Below are 22847 nucleotides of genomic sequence, written 5' to 3'. Positions count from 1 at the left end.
AGGCTGGTATGTATGCATGAGCGACTGCCAGGACTTGTGCCTCGGACAGTAACATTCTAGCTGTGATCTCATGGTTGTTCATGACCGAAGGGAGTCTTCACCTTTACCTTGGTGCTGTGATTTTGTGTGGGCCTCTTAACTTTATCTAAATTTTTCTGGAAGCCTAAATAGATATTTCAGTGCAAGTCTTTTCACAACTGAGCTACTTTTAGAAGATGAAGATTTTTTAACAATTTCCCATGCAATGGGAAATTATTTTGTGTGCACACATGCATGCATGAATGTTAATATTTCTGTGTCTTTGCATAAGAACAGCTGAATTAAAAATAAAGATGTTGTGTTTACATTCTCTGTGGACAGTATATTCTGCAACACTGCACATCTGAACACTGGAGTAATAAAAAAAAAAACCCTTTACTTTGGAAAATAGTCATGGGTTAGCAACAAGGATGGTATCCAGGTGTAAATCAATTCCTTGAATAAGTGTCCAGTTAATGGAGGCGCAATGGCCCAGTGGTTAGGGCAGTGGACTCTCGGTCATAGGATCGCGGTTTTGATTCCCAGACCGGGCGTTGTGAGTGTTTATTGAGCGAAAACACCTAAAAGCTCCACGGGGCTCCGGCAGGGGATGGTGGTGATCCCTGCTGTACTCTTTCACCACAACTTTCTCTCACTCTTACTTCCTGTTTCTGTTGTACCTGTATTTCAAGGGGCCGGCCTTGTCACTCTCTGTGTCACGCTGAATATCCCCGAGAACTACGTTAAGGGTGCACGTGTCTGTGGAGTGCTCAGCCACTTACACGTTAATTTCACGAGCAGGCTGTTCCGTTGATTCGGATCAACCGGAACCCTCATCGTCGTAACCAACGGAGTGCTTCCCATCCAGTTAATATAAACCAGCATGAAAACAGGTTTTAAATGAACAAACATATATGTAGTGGTACTGAAAAGTTCCTGGCTTTGGGTAAAAGAAAATACAAGAGGATCAATTAATTATGATTTTACTCAACATATTCCCCTCTTAGATTCACACATCTATTGTAGTGGTCTTTCAGTTTTTCTAAGCCCTGTAAAAGAACTTCAAAGGTTGGGCCTCCAACCAGGCCTTTTGCGTTGTGATACCTTTAAAACTAGGAACTTTTCAGCATCCCTAGTATATCTGGCTGTCTGCTGCACATACATGCATGTGTGTGTAAATTTTATCATGTTCTAAAACTGCTTTATTTCCCTAATAGTAATGTAAATTTAGTAAATTCGTAAAAATGCTTTGATTTAATCAAGTTTTTTTTCTTTCTTTTTTTCTCATTTGTTTAGGTTGTTAGCCGTGTTGCTCCACGACCTGGCTACGACCTGGAGCTGGGCTATAGACTGCTAGCAGTTTGTGCTGCACATCGAGACAAATTTACCCCAAAATCTGCTGGTGAGTAAAATTTCTATTTAAATTTTAATCAATAATTCTTTTTCAAGAAAGAAATTTGAATTTAAAAAAAAAAAAATTAAAAAAAGGAAAAAGAAAAAAAAAATTCTGTAAAAATTCAATTTCATTTATTGAAATTATTTGTTTTGAAGAGGTCTTATTTGATTAAATTTGTTTTTGTCAAAATCTATTGACAGCCTTAATAATTGAAAGCAAATATTAGAGAAATTAAGACACGGAGACAAACATAAATAAAATATTAGCATGATTAATACAGGAAGGCTAATATCTAATTGTCTATATCTGATGGAAGTTGTAACTCATTATCTTTCAACAAAATATGCCGTTGCCTGTTATTGATTTGAAGCTTCATTAACTTAGTACAAAAAAAAAATGTATAATAAAGCAAGGAGGTTTTGAACTTGTAAATAACTCTGGAGTTCTTTCTGATCAACATAGTTTTCGGTTTTCTTTCCTTTTTTTAAGTCAGAGCTGCCCTTGTGTCATCTCTTTCTATCATTGTGAAATTACACCATTCCTACTCAACATGCATGTGCATATCATGCATCTGTATGTTTGTGAGTATGCATGTGTATTGATGTTTGCTGTGTTTATATTACATATATGCACATGTGTGTGTGTGCGTGACGAAATGATTAAAATGCACTTTTTGCAGTCACGAGATTCCAGGTTTCATTCCATTCAGTGGCATCTTAGGCAAGTGTCTGTCACCATTGCCCCAAGTCAGCCTAAACCTTGTGAATGAAATTAGGTGGATGGCAACTCTGGAAGCTTGCCATATGGACTTTACCTGTAATCCAAAAGGGTTCAGCCTTGCCACATGCTGTGCCACACTTATTCAGATTAAGGATCACCTTAAGAGTACAAGTATCTCTGGAATACTCATCTGCTTTGGTAATTTGCTTCATCAGAGAACTGGAATAACATTGAAGAAAGCCATGTATATATATATAAATATGTATATATACGTATGTGTGTATATATGTATGTATATATATATATATGTTTATATACATACTTGTGTGTGTGTATAAATATATAAAAACATGCTTGTATACATGTGTGTTGTAATATATGTACATGTGTGTATGTACGTATATATGTATATATAGAACTAGATTTGTGTATACATACATTTATTCATTCTTATGGAGGCTTAATATCTACCTGGATGAATAGAGTGTAATTGTGCTTGCTTCAACAACGCACATGAAAACAAATCTCCATCATGCATGGTATTGACTGCTTTTGTTGGTTTTTATTTATTCTATATGCTTCCGGATAACCTTTCAATTCCAGTGAACTTAAATTTGATATTTTATCTCGCAGCCATCCCCTCATGTCATATCAATGTTTTGAATACAATGTGTTAAAGATCATTGCTTATATTTGTGGAAATTAAGTTTTGAATATAGCTCTAATTCAATAAGTAAGAATATCATGAGATTTTATCAGAAGTAGAAGCAGTCCTGTATGTTTGCTATGTAAGACATTTCTTTATCTTTTTCTATTTTTTCTCTTTTTCCCTCAATATTTCTCCTTATGTGTAAGAGAAGAATGGGTGTTTAAGTATTTAGCATGTTATGTTGCACCATATTTATGATTAGTTCGTTATTTTATGTAAAATTTGTGATAACGCTAGGGTCGAATGTTATATGATATTCTTGAAAATTTTCAATTTAAAGTTATTTGGAGGATTCAGATGTTATGCTGTGTTGTATATATTTTATATATATTAAATTGTATACAAACTGTCAGCGAAAAATATTTTGTAATTTTTTGGAATCATATTAAATAAGAACAATTTCAAAGTAAATATAGAAAATTATGTAAAATTATCTTGTGCTAGAGTTTGCCCATATTAAAATGTTTTAAGATGCTGTGTCAAGAGATTTTCAGTTTCTGAATTTAATGATACAGCGTTTGTGATTTAAGTAACTTTCATTATGCAGACATGTATGATGCGAAGAGCACTTCAAAGAGTGTCTTTGAGCATTTATGATATGAATAAGGACAGTGTAAACAAAAATAAACAAGAGATTGTTGACAGTGTAAAATACTGTAGTTTCACTTGGTTGGTCAGGCTGATAGGCTGAAGATGCACAATCTTCAGAAACATCAGTAAAGAAAATACGTTTTTTTTTTTGTTTTTTGTAAATATGCAAATTAATTCTGTGAGAGATATTTCCTCTAGCACTCTTTTTTGTTTTTTTTACTTTGAATTTCATCTGTATCTTAGAATAAAATATCTAGTGTTTGAATGTTTTAATGTAGATAATAACTCAGGGTTAAAGCACTATGATGTCATTTTTTTTTTATTCAGCAAAACAAATACACATGCACAAACACACACACATTTAGTAGTTTTTTATATATAATTTACTCATGCTCAGTAAATTGAAATGTAGCTGTTTCCTGATTGTAAACTTGCTTTTCTTGTTCTACAGATTATTAATTTACTGTATCATAATGAAATCTGTAAACCATAAATTGGTTGAAACAAAATTTCTACTTGAACTTCAAGAAAAAGATACTTAACATTTTGTTGTTGGTAATGTTGCTATATTTGAACTATAAGGGTATTTATTGTCCCTTAAACCCTAGCAATGGCCTTTTCAGGCTGTAAAATTTGGGAAGATGTATGAGAGAATGAGGGCAGTTCATACAGATTTTGAAATTTTGGAGGTTAGTATTTAGTGCAAATATAAGATAGTGAGAAAGAAAATTTCACAGAAAGAGGATTTTCAGAACGAAACATCATATATACGTGCAGAAGTGACTGTGTGGTAAGAAGCTTGCTAACCAACCACATAGTTCTGGGCAAACCTCCACTGCGTGCATGCATAAGCACGCATGCATGCACACACGTGTACATATACATATATATATGTGTTTGTGTGCATCTTTGTGTTTGTCCACCACCACTGCATATATGCAGGTGTATTTATTTGTGTGTTCCCCCAACCACTGCTTGACAACTGGTGTTAGTTTGTTTATGTTCCCTTAACTTAGTGGTTTCCCAAAATAGACTGATAGAACAAGAAATGGGATTGATTTGCTTGATTAAACCGTTGAAGGCCATGCCCCACCCAGCATGGCTACAGTCCAAGGACTGAAACAAGTAAAAAAATAAAAAGATAAATCCCAATGAACTTTCAAGGATAAATGCTTAGCTTCAGTTTAATTGCATAAAACTGACAAGATAAATCTCCCATTGGATAGGATGCCCATCTAGTACAAGTAACAGTTCCAAATGATATCATACCTATACTCAACAATGAAATGAACTGAGGCAGTATAGAATGTAGTATTCTGCCTAGAAATGTGATAAAACATCTGAAATGGAATTAAAAACCTATGAGCAGAGAGTCTAATACTTCATCAGCTGTTTTGTATCTACTTTTGAATAGTGTCTAATTTGCTTGTTAACATGCTGGAGAAAAATTACATGAGTGGTTAAAAATGGTTAAAAATGAAAACAGATCTATCATTTGTTTGATTTGTATGTTTTGAACAAACAAGAAAAAAGATATTAGAAAATGAATTGAAAACAATTAAAATCCTATTTAACAAAAGGTTATCATTATGTTAACTTGTTTCGAAATTACCATGGTTTTTATTATTTTTTCTAATATAATCCTGCATAAATGCTTTGCTTGTATTGTGTGCAACTGAATATGTATGGATGGTTCATGTACTTCAATCGTATTTTATTAATCTAGTTTAATCTCTTTTTATTTCTGTGGCCTAACAAACAACCTATGGCTCATGCTTTCCCTGTAGTGCACAGGATTTAAAAATGCGATTTCTATAACTCTGCTGTTTTTGATGATACTAGAATGATGACAATCAGTTAACTCTTTTGTTTTCATTTTTCTGTTGACATATAGTCTTTGTTTCAATTAATTTTGAAAGTAACAAAGTATTTATTAAAATAAACAACATTCTCGGTATTAAACCAGTGTTTGGAACATAAATTGGCATGAATTTTTTTTTGTAGATAGTTTTAGGTAAGGCTCATTTTAAAACAGGGAGTTTTTATCATAAAACTAAGAGTAGTTTCAGATGGGTTGGTCTCAATAGGATTGATGCAAGGTAGAAAAGAAGCCATTTATCCTGGTGGAATGTTTATATAGATTTAGATGTACTATGCTTTAAGTTTTAAGTAAGGCTCATTTTAAAACAGGGAATTTGTATGATAGAACTAAGGGGAGTTTGTATGATAGAACTAAGGGTAGTTTCAGATGGGTTGGTCTCAATAGGATTGATGCAAGGTAGAAAAGAAGCCATTTAATCCTGGTGGAATGTTTATATAGATTTAGAGATACTATGCTTTAAAATGTTATAAATCAGTACACTTGTGTATATTGATCTACATTTTTTAAAACCATTTACCCCCCCCCCCCCCCGGTATGTTTCAATTCAAGAAGACTAAAATATAAATCAACTTAAACAGGAAACAACGAATGACAGAATTACTTATCAGTTGTCCTGTCTAGTCTGATGTACTGCCATAAATACCTCAGTTCTTAATTTCCAGCTATTTAAGCTGAAGAAAGAAAGGGTTAAGCGTTTGTCCAGAGTTGCCAGTGTGATATGCTTGCTATGATATACAAAGCTACGAATTTATTCACTTCTACATTAAACATTAGGCAGAGTTAAGGGATGTAGGAAATGAATGAAGTGAAAATTATTTTCGTATTGGACTGCATTGTGTACAACTGAATGCATACATAAAGAGGTTTCCAATACATCACCATTGTCAATAATAGAGTATGATGTTGATCTAGCAAGGTTAGTTAGCAGGAAGGATGAGGAAAACAGAAATGGCAGGCAAACAAGAGAGGATAATATTGATCTGTCAAGCTAATTAAGCAACGAGGAGATGGTGGAACAGAAACTTACAGGGGAATGTTTTACATATCATTAGATGACTATAAGCTAATTAATACTCTTAGTTTACTGGATATTTAGTCAATGAAAGAAAACTGAAACAGAACAAATCAGATATTTTGTGTCATTACAGACAGCAGTAAATACATTCTAGTTACTGCATCAAACTATTTATTTTTATGTATTTATCTTTTTTCCCCCATAATTTCCTAAACATTAATAATAAATATTTATCGTTCAAACTAGAAGAAAACAGCAAAGAAGTTATACAAAAATATGCTTATATTTACTGTTGTCCCAGTAAAAAAGGCCTTGTAAATATTAAGCATGACAATAGAGCTAAATTGAAGCAAATTGTTAATATATCAAAGTGATTTAGTAATGAAATAATTAAACTCATTATCTTATATTATTTACAATTTCATTCATAAATTGACTGATTAATATGATGCCTACATTTCATTCAATGAAGTATTTTTAAAGGATATTGTCTGTTATGTCACCATTTCCAAAGATGATTGCCACCCAGAACAAAATTATCTCTTGGGAATATACATTCTGAGATTAGTAAATATTCTGTGATTTGTAACCTGCATTGGTTTGTTCTGTGTAAAGAAAATGGCAATCTGCAGTGAATGTATATTGAAATCTTTGAGCTGGATTTATATTAAAAATTGGTCATTTTTGATTGGATTGTTTTATGTAATTGTTGAAACAATGAAAGAGTTGGTGCTGATTAAATGTTATGATGTTTTATCATTCTGAAATACAATTGAAGTTGAACATTTTACTGTTCAATGTCATGCCGGCAAGACCAAGTCTGGGAGCTGGTTTTGAATATCAATTGATTTCAAATACTCTTTAGAAAAGATAAATATTATATTTTTCTATAAACCTAGGGCTTTGTACCTTCATCATAATTAGAAGTTTTATAATTATCACTATTGCATCATAGAATGTTACATTAGTAGTCAAATAGTATTATTATTTTTATATTTGTTATCATATGCCACTATGAATTTAAGGAACCATGTTATGAAATGTAGAAACTCATTCCTTTTCTCTATAGATCTCAGGCCATTTACTATATTTTTATCAAAGAGGAGAATGAGTTTTGTGTGATGTTTACACCTTTCTCAAGGATGTTAGTAGTGTTTACAAAGTGACTTTGTTTTAAACAAACTCACTTCATGTGCAAGCCTGACTCAGTAGTAAGAAGCTTGCTTCCTAAACACATGGTTCTGGGTTCGGTCCCACTATGTGGCATCTTGGGCAAGTATCTTCTACTTTAGTCTCAGGCTAACCAAAGCCTTGTGATTGGATTTGGTTGACAGAAACTGAAAGAAGCCCGTCGTATGTGTGTGTACGTATGCATGTATATATTTATGTGTATGTGTCTTTGTGTCTGTGTTTGTCTCTCCATCACTGCTTGGTAACTGGTGCTGGTGTGTTTACGTCCCCTGTAACTTAGTGGTTTAGTAAAAGAGACTGAAAGAATAAATACTAGGCTTAAAAAGAATAAGTCCTGGGGTTGATTTGTTTGACTAAAACCCTTCAAGGCAGTGCTCCAGCATGGCCACAATCAAATAACTGAAACAAGTAAAAGAATATATATATATATATATATATATATATATATATATATATATCAGCTTGCTCTGGCCCCTGTGCCGGTGGCATGTAAAAAACACCCACTACACTCATGGAGTGGTTGGCGTTAGGAAGGGCATCCAGCTGTAGAAACACTGCCAAATCAGACTAGAGCCTGGTGCAGCCTCCATGGCTTACCAGACCCCGATCAAACCGTCCAACCCATACTAGCATGGAAAACTGATGTTAAATGATGATACACACATACACACATATAAGATAGTCAAAGAAGGAAAGGTAGTGTCTATGGCTTCTACAAACCCTCTGAGCTAGGTAGGATTGTTGTAGCTGATGTTCATTTCGACCATCTGCATATCAATGTCTGTGGAGAAAAAAAGCACCCGCTAATATGTTACTTATTTTCTGCTTCAAAACACACTCTCACTATTGTCTAATTTATTTCCTTTTTTGTCATGTAGAAGATTCTCTATCAATATGTGTACGTGTGTGTGCTGTAATAGTGCTAAAATTGTTCAATACATTCCAAAAATTGTGAAAGTATATTTCCTGCTATTGAGTTTACCCCCAACCAGTCTTTTTGTATTATAGCTGCCACCAATCTTAATATTGACATTACTATTCTCCTAGTAACCTTACAGGTTTCTGTAATTTATATTCCTATCTATTTTCACAATACAGAGGAATTTGGTCATACATCAGAAATTTCATCAAATTAATGATTCACTTAGCATGCTCTCTGACCTCATGCGGATACCCACAATAACATGTTAGTTCTATCCTATGTATATGGAACTCATGAACATTCAGTAACTGTCAGACAGATCTATATATTCCTAATTATGTTATAAACCTGGGCATTAAGTCTCTCTCTCTCTTTCAAACAGCTTGAACTCTCCCACTTCTCTCCCGGAGCATTTTGTTATGTAATATTCAGTAAAATACTCTTTTATTTTGATAATTTGTTTAATGACGTTAAATATTTTATTAAAAGATTTTGTATGGCTAATATATAATTTTGATGTTTCGTTTGTTTGTTCTGCCAACATAATCATCTAGTTGGCTATACACATAAATCTATTGATCTTTTCCTGTAGCTTATACTCTGCTGCAATGAGTCACAAATATTGGATAGTGTTGATGTCACAGCTGTCTTTTGGGTTCTAGCAACATTTGACAGCTCAGCATTATATTGAATATACAATCTTAGCTTGATTGATAGTTCTCTGGTGGAAATATGTTAGCAAATGTGTTCAGTCTGTTGAAAAATATTTTGGCTTATTTTAACCTCCTTATAGAAAGCTTGTAAATAAAAATCTTAAGTTATTTGTTTTACAAAGTACAAGGGCTACTTGATATATTTATTTCTTGAAGTTATTTAGTGTTTTGAATAAATATAAATAATTTATAGATATTTATATTATAATATATTTCATTGCTTTATCCACGACTCCCTCTTTAACATGAGTGAAAGAGAGAGTGGCTGTGTGGTAAGTAGCTTGTTTACCAACCACATGGTTCCGGGTTCAGTCCCACTGCGTGGCACCTTGGGCAAGTGTCTTCTACTATAGCCTCGGGCCAACCAAAGCCTTGTGAGTGGATTTGGTAGGCAGAAACTGAAAGAAGCCCGTTGTATATATATATATGCGTGTGTGTGTTTGTGTGTCTTTGTTTGTCTCCCTAGCATTGCTTGACAACCGATGCTGGTGTGTTTATGTCCCCGTTACTTAGCGGTTCGGCAAAAGAGACCGATAGAATAAGTACTGGTCTTACAAAAGAATAAGTCCTGGGGTCGAGTTGCTCGATTAAAGGTGGTGCTCCAGCATGGCCACAGTCAAATGACTGAAACAAGTAAAAGAGTAAAGAGTAAAGAGAGAGTGTGTGTGTGTTCATCAACTGCTACAGCAACAAAAAGGATGCTCCAGAAAGAACAACAATTACAGAGGCACAAATTGATGAGTAAGGGTTTGAAAATTTCTTTTGTAATAGAAAGTGTTATAGCTTAGATGAGATGCAGTATAGGTTTTTAACAGGACAGGATACCGCTGATGCTTTCTTCCAGTGAGTCAACTACAGAGAAGAATATGCTTCTATACTAAGCCTTTAGTGACCTGATAGAGGCTTTTGACAGGGTATAATACTCTGTAGTCTAGTGTTGCTACGAAAATTAGGGGTAGATAAATGGTTTGTAAGAACCAAGCTGTTAGCAAGATGAGGATTAGCAATGAATGCAAGTAAAGTAACTATCAGAAACAGTATTCAACCCTTCCTGTTTGTTAGGGCTTCAGGACACAACGAAGAAATTTAAGACCAGCCCTTCGTAGGAACTCTTGAATACTAATAGTAAGTTCTCAGCATAGAGGCTATTGAAGAATTAAAAAAGAAATTGCAAATATGGATGCAAAGCCTAAAACCTAGCAATGACAAAAGTTTTAGTTTACAAGAAAGAAGATGGGACCTTTCTGTCATTTGAGAAATGGCTATGTTCAATATGCAGAGAAGGAGTAGGAAGGAGCACTGTGTTCCAGTTGATTCAATCAACTAAACAGCCTGCTCATGAAATTAACATGTAAGTGGCTGAGCACTCCACAGACATGTGTACCTTTAATGTAGTTCTGAGGGAGATTCAGCATGACACAGAATGTGACAAGGCTGGCCTTTTGAATTACAAGTGCAGCTCATTGTCTGCTAACTGAGTGGACTGGAGCAACATGAAATAAAGTGTCTTGCTCAAGAACACAACATGTCATCAGAAATTGAACTTACGACTGTATGATCATGAATTGAATACCCTAACCTCTAAGCCACCAACCTCCACAGATATTATGAATAAAAATATAAGAATCATTATTGACATCATGTAATAGAAATTACAAGCACCCCTCCAGTAAAAACAAAAACAAAACCCAGCTACTATGTACTAAGACTGGGTTAATTTTCAAAACTCAAGACATCTTGATGTATGTATCAGTTATATGTAAAGGATAGTGTGAATGAGATTTACAGAAATGGTACTACAGCCTGCTCTTAACAGCTTAAAGAACTTCACTTTCCAACTATGTAGTTTCAGGTTTCACCCCATTCTGTAGCACCTTGGACAAATGTCTTCTACTACAGCTGTAGTGTGACCAAAGCATGTGAATGAGCATTTGGTAGAGGGGGTGCTGAAAGAAGACTGGTGTGTGTGTGTGTGTGTGTGTGTGTGTGTGTTGATGGATAGATGTGTGTGCATGCATATATGTATCTGTGTATATGTATGTTTGCTTAAATTTGTGCTTCTCTAAAAATCACCGAGCTACAATCTGTAATGTTCTTGACTCTTTTCCTAATAAAAATCGTCTGCTGGTTTTCTGCCTTCAAAGATGTGTGTTATAAAAGACCCCTTACTCGGAAAACAGGTAAGGGTTAGCAGCAGAGAAAAATATCCAGGTATAAAGCACTACCTCAATAATACATTTGTCGAACCATGCTAACATAGGAAAACAGATATGAAACTGAATAAATATATATTGTGTAGATTTATTATTTATTTATTTATGTATTTGCAAAGTCCTTAAGCAAGTGCCTGAGTATTTCAACTGATCGCTCTTAATGCTGGTATACCAGCTGACACAAGAGAATGCAGGTGGGCTTTCAAGTCCTGTGCACTCAATGAACAAACGAACAAATATGTATGTGGGTTGGTGTGTGGTAAAGTGTATGTATGCATGTGTTTATATAAATATAAGTATGTATTTATTTTAATAGTATTTCTTTCTATCGGTTTTTTTCTTCTTTTCTCTACGGTGTTCGTCTACAAAAAAAAGAAAAAATAGAAAATAGATATAACTGTTTGTGTCAAAACATGGAATTGTCCAGGAGGCAAAAATATATCTTTCGGTGATTTCATAATCTAGGACAGTGGTTCTCAACAGGGGTCCATATGACCTTTGGGGAGTCCGTATAAAATTTTGTTGTAAAAAGTTTATCTACAATAAACAAAATATTTTAACAATCTTTTAAAACAGTTCTTAATAATATATAATTAAAAAATATATAATAGGATTTTTTAAACTTTGAATGGCTATGAGGCTCCACTCGAGTAAAATTTAAACTGTATTTTCTTTATTGTCAACATGCAAACATGTGTATCATTAAAATGCTAGAGAAACAATAATCTGTGTATCATACTTAAATTGACAGGATCTCTTATAGATGTAAGATGTTCAAAAACACCAAATATATCAGTAGCAAATGGAAATTGATTAGTAGCAGTGATAAAATGATAAACGTCGCCCTTTTCAAGCCTAGCCAGGCTCATGGGCCTGATTTCCCGGTTTCTGTGGCATATGTGTTCCCCCCCAGCTGGATGGGATGCCAGTCCATTGCAGCATTACTCAAGAAACAGGAAGAGAGAGTGAGAGAAAGTTTTGGCGAAAGAGTACAACAGGGGTCGCCACCACCCCCTACCGGAGCCTCGTGGAGCTTTTAGGTGTTTTCGCTCAATAAACACACACAACGCCTTGTCTGGGAATCGAAATCACAATCTTCCGACCGTGAGTCCGCTGCCCTAACCACTGGGCCATTGCACCTCCACAGCAGCAGTGATGGCTAACAAAAATTGTTTGAGCAAATAAAGAGTACAGTTTTGAAATTCTGCATTAGAAATTTGGAAAGGTTTGATTGTATTTGGCTTTTTTTTAAATTAATTATTTTTGTTGTTGTACAGAGAATAGACCCTGATAAAAATTACTGATGACACCACAAAACATGGAGTTATAACTTCGGCATATACTTATCCTGTCTCACAGTGTAACCTTATGTAATTTAAATTTATTAATTCATGTATGCTGCCTTCTATTTCCTGTAAAGTTTTTGTTGAAGCTATACTTGTCAAACCAGCACCACTTTGTTAAGAGTTGTAAGGTGTTTTATGCCTAAATAAAAATGTATGTGGTTTCAGTTGTATCACAAGTTGTCCTCTATAATCTCTAATAATGATATCATCATCATCATCATCATCGTTTAACGTCCGTTCTCCATGCTAGCATGGGTTGGACGGTTCGACCGGGGTTCTGGGAAGCCAGAAGGCTGCACCAGGCTCCAGTCTAATCTGGCAATGTTTCTACAGCTGGATGCCCTTCTGTAGAGACATTGCCAGATTAGACTGGAGCCTGGTGCAGCCTTCTGGCTTCCCAGAACCCCGGTCGAACCGTCCAACCCATGCTAGCATGGAGAACGGACGTTAAACGATGATGATGATATGGTTATTTGCCTTTATTTCACTGCTTGTGTTATTAAGATATATTCCACAGTATTTTCTGCATACAGGAAATACAATGTTATATGTTTGCTGCTGCTAAACCAACTAACTAACTTGCTCACTCACTCAGCCACTGAGGGAGTATCTATTTGGCCGCTCAACCTGCCAGATATAAAAGTCACATTCTCTCAAATCACATCCTAATGCTTTATCAATAGTTTGCACTACCAGGGCTGATATGGGTCAAACAACAACTTGTTAAACTCACTAATGGAAGAATTGCGAACTATATACAAACGCTACGGTTGAGATTGTGATCATATTACGATGTCATAAGGTTGATTCAAATATTCATTAACTCCAATGAAAATAGGCCAATAGTCTTTAATCAACGAGGAATTTGTTAAAATTATAATAAAAGTGCTTAAATCTGTTCAAATCAACAGACACACATTTCTTGGTTGTCAGATTTTTAATTCTAGTGACTGCAGGCTGATTTATGTGCATGAGTTAAGAGTTGGTTATTAAAAATAAATCCTCATTGAGAAATACTTAATGTTGGATTTAGAATATTTATTTTTACTGTAGTGTATGTATTCTCAGTGCAAACGACCACATAACATTTTCCCATTCATGATTGCAGTCTCAAGCAAAAGAATAAGAATAAAAAAAAAAAATGTGAGAGAAGGAAATGAGAAGTAGTTTGGCGACAATTATATGAAATATAACTGTTGTTACTAGTTTTAGTACCTCCTGAATTAATAGAGCAGAAAAAAATGACTATTATAAACACAATAACTAAAGCAGGTGAGGAGAAAATGTAATTTAATTTATGAAAGTCCTATTGTGAGATTGAGCTTAAATAAGTGGGAAACTTCTTTTTGAAATCTGATCTTTTCTTTGTTGTCTAACTCTAAAGAATTTGTATCAGGAAGACATATATTAGAAGTAACAAATCATTTGGTAAAAAAAGGAAAACTCAGTAAAATATCCTCCACTATCCCAAAAACACATTAAATAAAGAGCCAACTTATCACAATATACATGTATACGTACATACATACATGTGTGTTTATACGTATGAACACACATACATATGTCATTCTTTTGTCCTCGTTTTTCCCTTTCTCCTTTTACTTGTTTCATTCATTGGACAACACCCAATGAATCAGCTCCGGTACTTATTTTATTTATAAGCCTAGTACTTATTCTATCAGTTTCTAATGTTAAGCTGATGTGTTACAGGGATATAAATAAATCAAGAGGGGGAGAGAGAGAGAGAGAGAGAGACAGACAGACAGACAGAGAAGCTCCTTTCAATTTCCGTCTATTAACCCTTTCGTTACCAACCTGCCCAAAACCGGCTCTGGCTCTGTAGTACAAATGTCTTGTTTTCTTAAGTTTAAAATTAAAATATTCCTCCCAAACCTTAGTCACAATTTATGTTCCTAACACAAGCTTAATGATAACTAAGCTATTTTACTAAATTCTTTGTTATATTTAAAATAGTTAAAAGAAACACAGAACATCTCAAAATATATACAGTAACAAAAGGGTTAAAGACACTCACTAATCTTTGGTTGGTTCAGGGCTATAGTAGAAGGCACTTGTCCAAGGTACCACACAGTGGGACTGAACATAGAACCATGTGGTTTGGATGCAAACTTCTTACAATACAGTCATGCCTGCACCTTTTTTATCTACTTTGAATTGGAATAAACAAATGCATTTAGTTAATAGCTTTTGAGGAATGAGGGTGATTGATTGGATTCTGCTCCTGAAAATATTGGGAGAGAAATATTTGAAAAGCTTCATAGAGGCACCACATGGTTTGTCTGCACTTTCAGTCAAGTGCTGTCATTTAATTTTCCTCCTAACTGACGTTATTTTATATGCACTAAATACTATTAGTATGTATTTTATCTTTTACAAGGGAGCTAAGAAAGTTGCTTGTCACATCTACATGGGCCTCATAACTGCATGTGAGATTCCCAAATTAAAGTCTGGCTTGTTCCTGTTGTTTTACTACCTGAAAACAAGTCAGCAGTTAAAGAATGTTTCAGGATTGTTCTCAGTACAAACAAATTATTTTGCTGTGTGTGCGTGTGAGAGAGTGGGGGAGGGGAACTTACCCCTTCTTATTCTCTGAGTTGTTTTATATCTCAGACCCGAATTGAAGACTGAAATAACATATTCTAATATTGTTCTAAGCCTATGTAAATAATTACTTGTTCATTAACAGAAAGATTAAATTTCTTCAGGATTTTCAGGATAAATCATTTTTACTGTTAAATTTGCATTCATGTTTATCCCACTTGAAATTTTTGGAGAAAACTACACCCACCATTTTCAGCTGATAAATTTAGTTGATGCTTTTACTTTAGGGAGAATTTTTAAAGTTACAGGTTAATGTTTTTCTCCCTTTATTTTCTTTTTCTTTTTTGGGGGTGGAATTTAATATCAGGGCCATTCTGTTTGAATGAGCTCAAGATTGTAACAAATTTAAATGACCTTACATATCTTGATAAGACTGTTTGTGTACACTGTTTTCAACAAGGTCATATCACCAACATATTTTAAAACAAGTGGTTTCAAAGTCCATTTTTTTTTCACACATGAAGGCATCATTGAGGAGGACCACAGACATATCAGCCGTCTGAGTTGCACACTTTGTAGGACACCTCCCTTTAACAAGTGTTTCCACAGATATATTACCCTTATATGCTGTTACATATTGAGAGTATAAGAACTGAGTGATATACATGAGATTGTAAACAAACAATAAGGTTGTAATTTGGTAATGTTAATAAGGGCTTTTGAGAAATTCAATATTACTACAAGATTTCAGCTGACAAGTTTCTTTGAATGTTTGCTTAGTACTTCAGTTAAAACAATTAGTTAATAGCAAATAAAATATTCCTACCTATAACTATGTTAGTTGCAAACAGTCTTACTTTTTATTCATTTGTGATTCAAGAGAAGATAAATTGTTTGACAACTTTGGAGAAGCAGTCATTGGGAGAGATTAGTCTTAATTTATTCTAAATGGGAAAAATAATAGTTGAAGGGAATTGTGTGTGTAGTTAACCTTCCAAACTACTTTTTGCTGAAATCCCATCTGGATCTTAAGTCTTTTTACTATTGACTTTCTTCAGAATTCTTTAGATACATCATTCTACTGAGCAACCTTATGGAGGTGCTATCTTGTGAGAAGATTGTGGATATGTGCTTAGTGTCTAATGTTGGGATATTTCTTAAAGATGCTGTTGTTTTTAACCCCAGCTTAACCAAGATTAAGCAAACTGATGATCAAAGATATTCCATGTGTGACCATGCCATTTTTTTTACTATATGCAGGGAACCCAAAACCACTGTCTATGTTCTTTCTTTTTTCCTTTGAAGGGGATTTGGCTACAATTTTTAAGAGGCTAGCCAAACAACCATTTTGATACTCATAAAAGAGATGTAAACAGACTGGCCTGTGTTGGGGTGGGGGGGAGCAAGAAGATCACCCATGTCAATGTTATGGGGTGGGAGTTAGATAAAGATGTCTTTCACATCTCTATTATCTTGAAATATTACCATATTAATTAAAAATTTACAAGTTTAATTGGTAAATCTATATCTGCCTTTAAATTTACTATTCTGACTGCTTCTTTTTGTCTTTTCTCATAATGGATCCAAATTCTTCAGAACTCTTTGATTTCATTCCACACATGCTAACATGATTATGTGCATCATTAATTAACCTCTTTTCATCACTTTTATTTCATCCTATTCAGGCACTGTTTGCCTGAATCTATAACCTTATTCTATGTTGGTATATGTAACTTTTTCACATAACCTATAGACATATAAGTAAATATATTAACTTCACAAACCCAACTTGATGTACTACTACTGGAGGACACAGCTATAAGTCCATTATTTTCCTCCCTCTAAGATTAATAAAAAAACAAAAAAAGGAAGCAAGTAGGAAACCTTTCAAAATCTAAGCATTTTCTAGCTATAACTAGTATATCCATCTATTTATAGTTAAAATTGTCTTTCATTTAGCTTTATTTCATTTATTGAAGAACTAGTCTGGTTCAGTGATTAGGATGTTGCTCCTAAGCTTACAAGTCAAGTTGATTTAATATTACTGTAAGCCATCTGAGAGCTTAATTATCTGACATCTCCTGTAGTGAAATGTTAATAGACAAACAATAAGCACTCATTATACAACTGTTCTCTTACTAAACTGGTGTTTTAAGACTCGAATTTGTTATGCAACTCCATAAACTAACTGCAGAGTGATCTTTTCTCATAAACTGGATTTTGTAAAAGATATTTATATCAAGCATTGCTTGCACCTGGTTATGTTATTTTCATCCAGTTTAATAATCTGTTTATAATCAACAATCTTTCAAACCAGTGAGTGAGTTGTTAATTATGCTTTCTAACAAATTGGTACTTGTTCCAAAATCATCTCTTCCAAAGTGTAATGGTGTTTGTTCGGCACTAGAATTAGAAAAGGTATATGTTGGTATGCTATGATGTAAAGTATAGAGACTAACATATATTGGGGAGTCTTTCATCAAAGGAAATATGTCTCTTCCAATGAACAACTTTGAAACTTCTGTCTCTACTTCATATCATGGCTCACCACTGAACACCTTATCTGTTATTTTCAATCTAACTGGAATCAACTCAAACTATTTCTTCTTACTTAACAGTTCTCATGATTCTTCTGTTGTTATGTAAGCCTTTCTATAACTGATGCACAGGAGAATTTGTTAAATCTGTTATGATTATTAGGGTGGTAGTAAGCATGGCCATGGTGGTAGTAGTGATGTATTAGTTGGTGGGGGCAACAGCAGTGGTGGCAGTGGCAGTGGTCGTGGTCGGTGGTGGCAGCAGCAGCGTTTGAAATTAACAGTGGTAATGGTTATGTTGGTGGTGTAGTGGTGGTGGTGATGGTAGCCTTTGTGTTGGTGTCTGCAGTGAGGGAGGTTGGTGGTGATTTTGTTAATGGTGGTAGTAGTAATGATAATGATGATTATGTGAAAGATGATTGTGATGCTGATTCATGTATTCGGCTAGATGATAGCTCAATAATAAAATATTGAATTATGAATTAAAATAGCATCATTTCAATTAGCAATCTCTCTCTCTCTTTCTCTCTCTCCTTCTCCCCTCTCTCTCTATTTAATTTTGTTTTTGTTGACTGGTTATTATTGATGAGAACAGTTTAGTACTAATTGGCAACTGGGAATGGGTAACAAGCCTTTATTTGTTCAACACCATCATAATCCTCTTAAAGATGAGACAATAATAAAATGTTGTGTTTAAAAAAAATATGCAAAATAAAATTCCGAAGTTATTTCAAATTATTAATGAAATGCTAAAACAAAAAAACAAAAACCTGAAACAAAATAAATTCATATCAAACTAAGTGTCAAAGAAAGCTACTGATTTTACAACCCCTGTCCTCTTTTCTTTCCTCCCTTTGACACTGGCAAAATAACCTGCATCAAGTGGATGTCCTGCTAATTAGTTTATGTGAATCTTAATATTTTCAGGCATTGCCGCTTGGCAAGATTATCGATTTGTTTTTTAGCAAGGGGGAAAAGAGTGGTTTTAATTGCGGGATAAAAAAACTCTGTTATCTTATTGTATAGTTTAGTCGCTAGTTAAAATGGAATAAAAAGTCAGGTCCTGATGAGATTTGAACTTGTAGCCGAAATGAATGAAACTGAATTCTGAAAACCGTTTATTTTCGGTACCCTTCTGTTTTCACCACCCACCACCTAACATGGCTAGGAAAGAGGATCAAAATTTTATACGGAAAGTACTAGGGTTCATGTAAGATTCATTAAGTTAGCTTTAAATGACTGAAACAAGTAAAACAATATCATAGTTTTTTTTTACTCTTGAAAAGTAAAAAAAAAAAAATTCCCCCCCACCCCGGGGGCAACACTTGAACTCTGAACCAATGGGCTTGGACTTAACTTCTGTCAAGCATTTAGATCATTGCTGTCAAGAAATATTGATAGTCAATTGTTAGTATACAAGTTACTGTATGGCCGCATGGTTAGAGTATCGTTCTTCTAAAAAAAAAGCTTATAGAAGGAATGTTTGTTTAATCTTAAGATACAAGGAAACTACAAAACTTAGTGACCTGGATTTCTCAGGCTAGGTCAACACAACATGGTTTCTCTGACAGCAAATAAATAAGAATTAAACAAGTAGATTAATTTCCGTTCTTTCCTCCATGAATACCGGGTAGTTTACCCTCTAGCTGGTATCTAACCTATTGAAGTCAATTGTTCTATGAAAGAAATCCGTTTCATAAAACATTTCTTTTCCAACGACGCCATTTTATTAATGAGCAGCCAAAATCCACTCATATCACAACCCACTGCTTTAGAAATAAAGAACGGACACAGTAGAAGTAATAGTCCGAGATACACTTAGCCCGGAGTGACAGAAGAAGGAAAGAATGAGGTGATGTGGTCGCAGATATTATGGATTTGCTGATAGATCTATCTCTGCACCATCACCGTTCGCTTGGAATTACGTGATAGCTTTTGAAATAATCTTCGACCGGTAACAAAAAGTTACCTCCCTTACATCATTTTACGTATGAATTTTTTAAAGCCATTTTTCACAGAACAATTTTGTGGCATCGAAATTTTTAGTCGTGTGAATAAAATCTTCGAAGATTGTGATTTTGGGAAGTAGTGAATTATCAAATGTAGTCATAGCGATTATTCAGATTTTTTTTTGTGTTTGTTTGTTTGTGAGGTTGTTGTTTTTTTTCTCTTCTTTCTTTCATTTTTCTAAATGAAGGCCAGCTCGACTTGTTTTGTCAGTTATGGCAATATTGATTTTTGTTTCTCGTCAGCTAGATAACTTTTATTTTTCAGAGAGAAACAGAAACGTATGCGCGCGTGCGTGTGTGTATGTGTTTGTGTGAGTGTGTATGTGTGTGCGTGTGTTGTGTGCGTGCGTGCGTGCGCCTCCTCACACATACTAGTGCGCGTTATTATGTGCGTATATGTTAATCTATTTGTGATGAAACATGTTTTAGCATCCATATACATGCATCCACCAACCCATATGAAGAGCGATAAAGATCCCCCCCCCCCCGAATGATTTCTCTTCCTATCCGACAAGATCATAACCACCATCAACATCATAACCACCTTTACTGCCACTATTTAGCTGTATTTAATTCCCTGATAAATTTATGGCATCTTGTAGTGCTGAGATCAAATCCTTCTGGTGCCAACTTTGTATTCTTCAATAAACTGTAAGAAAAGAAAATACCCATAATATAAGAGCATCAATTTTAAAATTTGGTTGAAAAACTATTTTGGAGTGTTCTGATTGCTAAACCCAGACAAATAGAATAGAGTCTCACATGGATGATAATATAAGTTTTTTTTTTTAAAAAAGCGCCATTAAAACAAATGAGATTTACACAATTGGTAGACAAGAGCCTCTTTACATATATTTAAAATATAAAATATAAAAAAAAAAAAACAAGCAAGGGAAATAACTCTAATAAGATCAGGTCATCAAAATTTTTGGACACTCCAGAAAATACAATTTTAAAGTGGGTCTCATCTTTAAGTCAACTGGACATGCTATAAGAAGTCCTCAGCAGAGAATTTCTACTCAGTCAGAAACTCTTAAAAGTGATCAATATATAACTTTCTCCTTTCTCCTACAAAACTTATTTGTTATTTACAAATTATTTTGAATCACCACTCTATATACAAATCCCATTAGTATCATCCTTCTGAAATCTATAAATAAGTTGCCAGTAGTAATTTTATGTCACTTCAATCAAACCGTCTTTATTCCCATTAAATCAGACATGTGCCAAAGGAAGGAAATTATTGCTAATATAAGAGCGAAGCTATCTCAAAAACAACAGAGTGCTAAACTAAATACCTGAAGGTTTTGATTTACTTCAATTTCATCTTTCATCTTTTATCTTTCTGACATTAACAAAATAAGCAACTGTTGATTTAAGTGACTATATATTCACTCCTTTAAAATCTGTGGTCTTGAGTCAAGGTTATAACTTAAAGTGATTATTATAATTATTGTCTTTCTTCTTTTCCTTCAAACATGACTGTTGATCCGCTCAATAGAATCAGATACTGTTGTGACACATACTTAAGAAATTATCCTTATGGAGCCTGGTGCAGCCATCTGGTTTGCCAGTCCTCAGTCAAATCGTCCAACCCATGCTAGCATGGAAAGCAGACATTAGATGATGATGACTATAGTAGGAATAGGTTGTGAAATGCATATGGCCAGTGGGAAGCATATAAACCTCAAGCATCTCTATCTCATGGGACATTTTTGCTCAATTTGAACCAACCTAAAGCTTTCAATGAGTCAATCATTACAAACTGGTGACTATGCTTAGAGCAGCTGGTTTCAGTCATATCTTCAGAAGCTGAATTACTACTATGCACACATTTCAGAAGTGTTTTGTATTGGGTCCTCAGTCTCAAAAGGTTGTCCATCTTTTATGTATATTTTGGTACTGTAGTTCTTATAACAGAGGTTGAAAATGGTGAGGGGCATCCTATTTTAAATGGGTTACAAAAGAATTGCGTCTGTATTCGGGGATGGTGTTGCTGTCATGACATGGGATAATTTGGAAATTGAGATGTTTAGCATCATACAAGAAGTGTACCTGGAGTACACATTAGACAGGAGACGATAGTAGGGTTGCAACTCTCTACTTAGAGAAGCAAGCTCATGTCAGCCAGCTGTAATTTCTGCTACTGGACCAAGGGTTTAATTAAGATGCTCATGGTCTGATTCAGACCAGACTGCCAAGCAGAGAAATAAAACTGAGAAAAGATCGCGAGTAGAGTGGCCACTTTCATATAGGAATGAGCTGAGATATTGTCTTTGAAATGCAGAAATGGTAAACACCAATGTCACTTCAGTGGTTACAAGAGGTTGACCTATGTACCTTATTTTAGGTAATACCTGATCAGATTGGAATGCATACTTTTTCACTTTATGCAGAAAGGACATGTTTTTCTAGTCAAGAAATCTATCTCCTGCCAACACTGACTGCATGAGATGGTGAGGTCTTAGGATGAAATTAGTTATGACAACCTTCTACTAGGGCTGATACATTTCCTAGACTACTTTGACAACAATGGTGAATGGGTGTTGTCACAGTTTGTGCAACACTTCTTTTCACAATTTGTTACTGTTACTTTGATTGAATGTTTGACATCTGAAATACTGCCAGTGCTCACTACTCTTAGCTACAATGGGACAATATAGTTGGTGAAAATATATCTTTACATTATATAGTGAGTAGTAGAGGACTTTCAGGTTGGGGATTATGGACAACTTCCAAAAGTCTTTGGTTTGGCAGTACCACAGAGAGAGTTTGCCTGCACAAGGTTAGCTTTTCAGGTATGAATGTGCCAGGAGATGAACTTGTCTGAGATGTATGCAAATGACAAAACTGTCCTTCCAGACTAACTGATTTCATGTAAGGAGCGGATTTGGCTATTTGTTCTGATTCTTTACATTCTGAGTTCAAATCTTGTTAAGGCCAACTTAACCATCCATCTTTCTGGGAATTGATAAAAATAAAGTACCAATGTAACTGGAGTCAATGTAATCAACTATTCTGGC

General features: G+C 34.6%; 1 protein-coding gene across 9 annotated transcripts in view; it reads left to right on the top strand.

The window, feature by feature from the left end:
- LOC115219411 (zinc finger MIZ domain-containing protein 1) overlaps positions 1–22847 on the top strand; it is a 453289-nt gene that overhangs the window by 272699 nt on the left and 157743 nt on the right. For all 9 annotated transcript variants that reach the window (XM_029789607.2, XM_029789592.2, XM_036507756.1 and 6 more), the window contains exon 6: positions 1315–1420. In XM_029789607.2, the coding sequence (XP_029645467.1) occupies positions 1315–1420 (106 nt within the window). The remainder of the gene's footprint in view (positions 1–1314; positions 1421–22847) is intronic.

Source organism: Octopus sinensis, linkage group LG1 (assembly GCF_006345805.1).
Source record: "Octopus sinensis linkage group LG1, ASM634580v1, whole genome shotgun sequence".
Taxonomy (NCBI): Eukaryota; Metazoa; Mollusca; class Cephalopoda; order Octopoda; family Octopodidae; genus Octopus; species Octopus sinensis.
The sequence above is the reverse complement of the archived record's forward strand: the minus strand, read 5'-3'. Positions and strand labels throughout refer to the sequence as shown.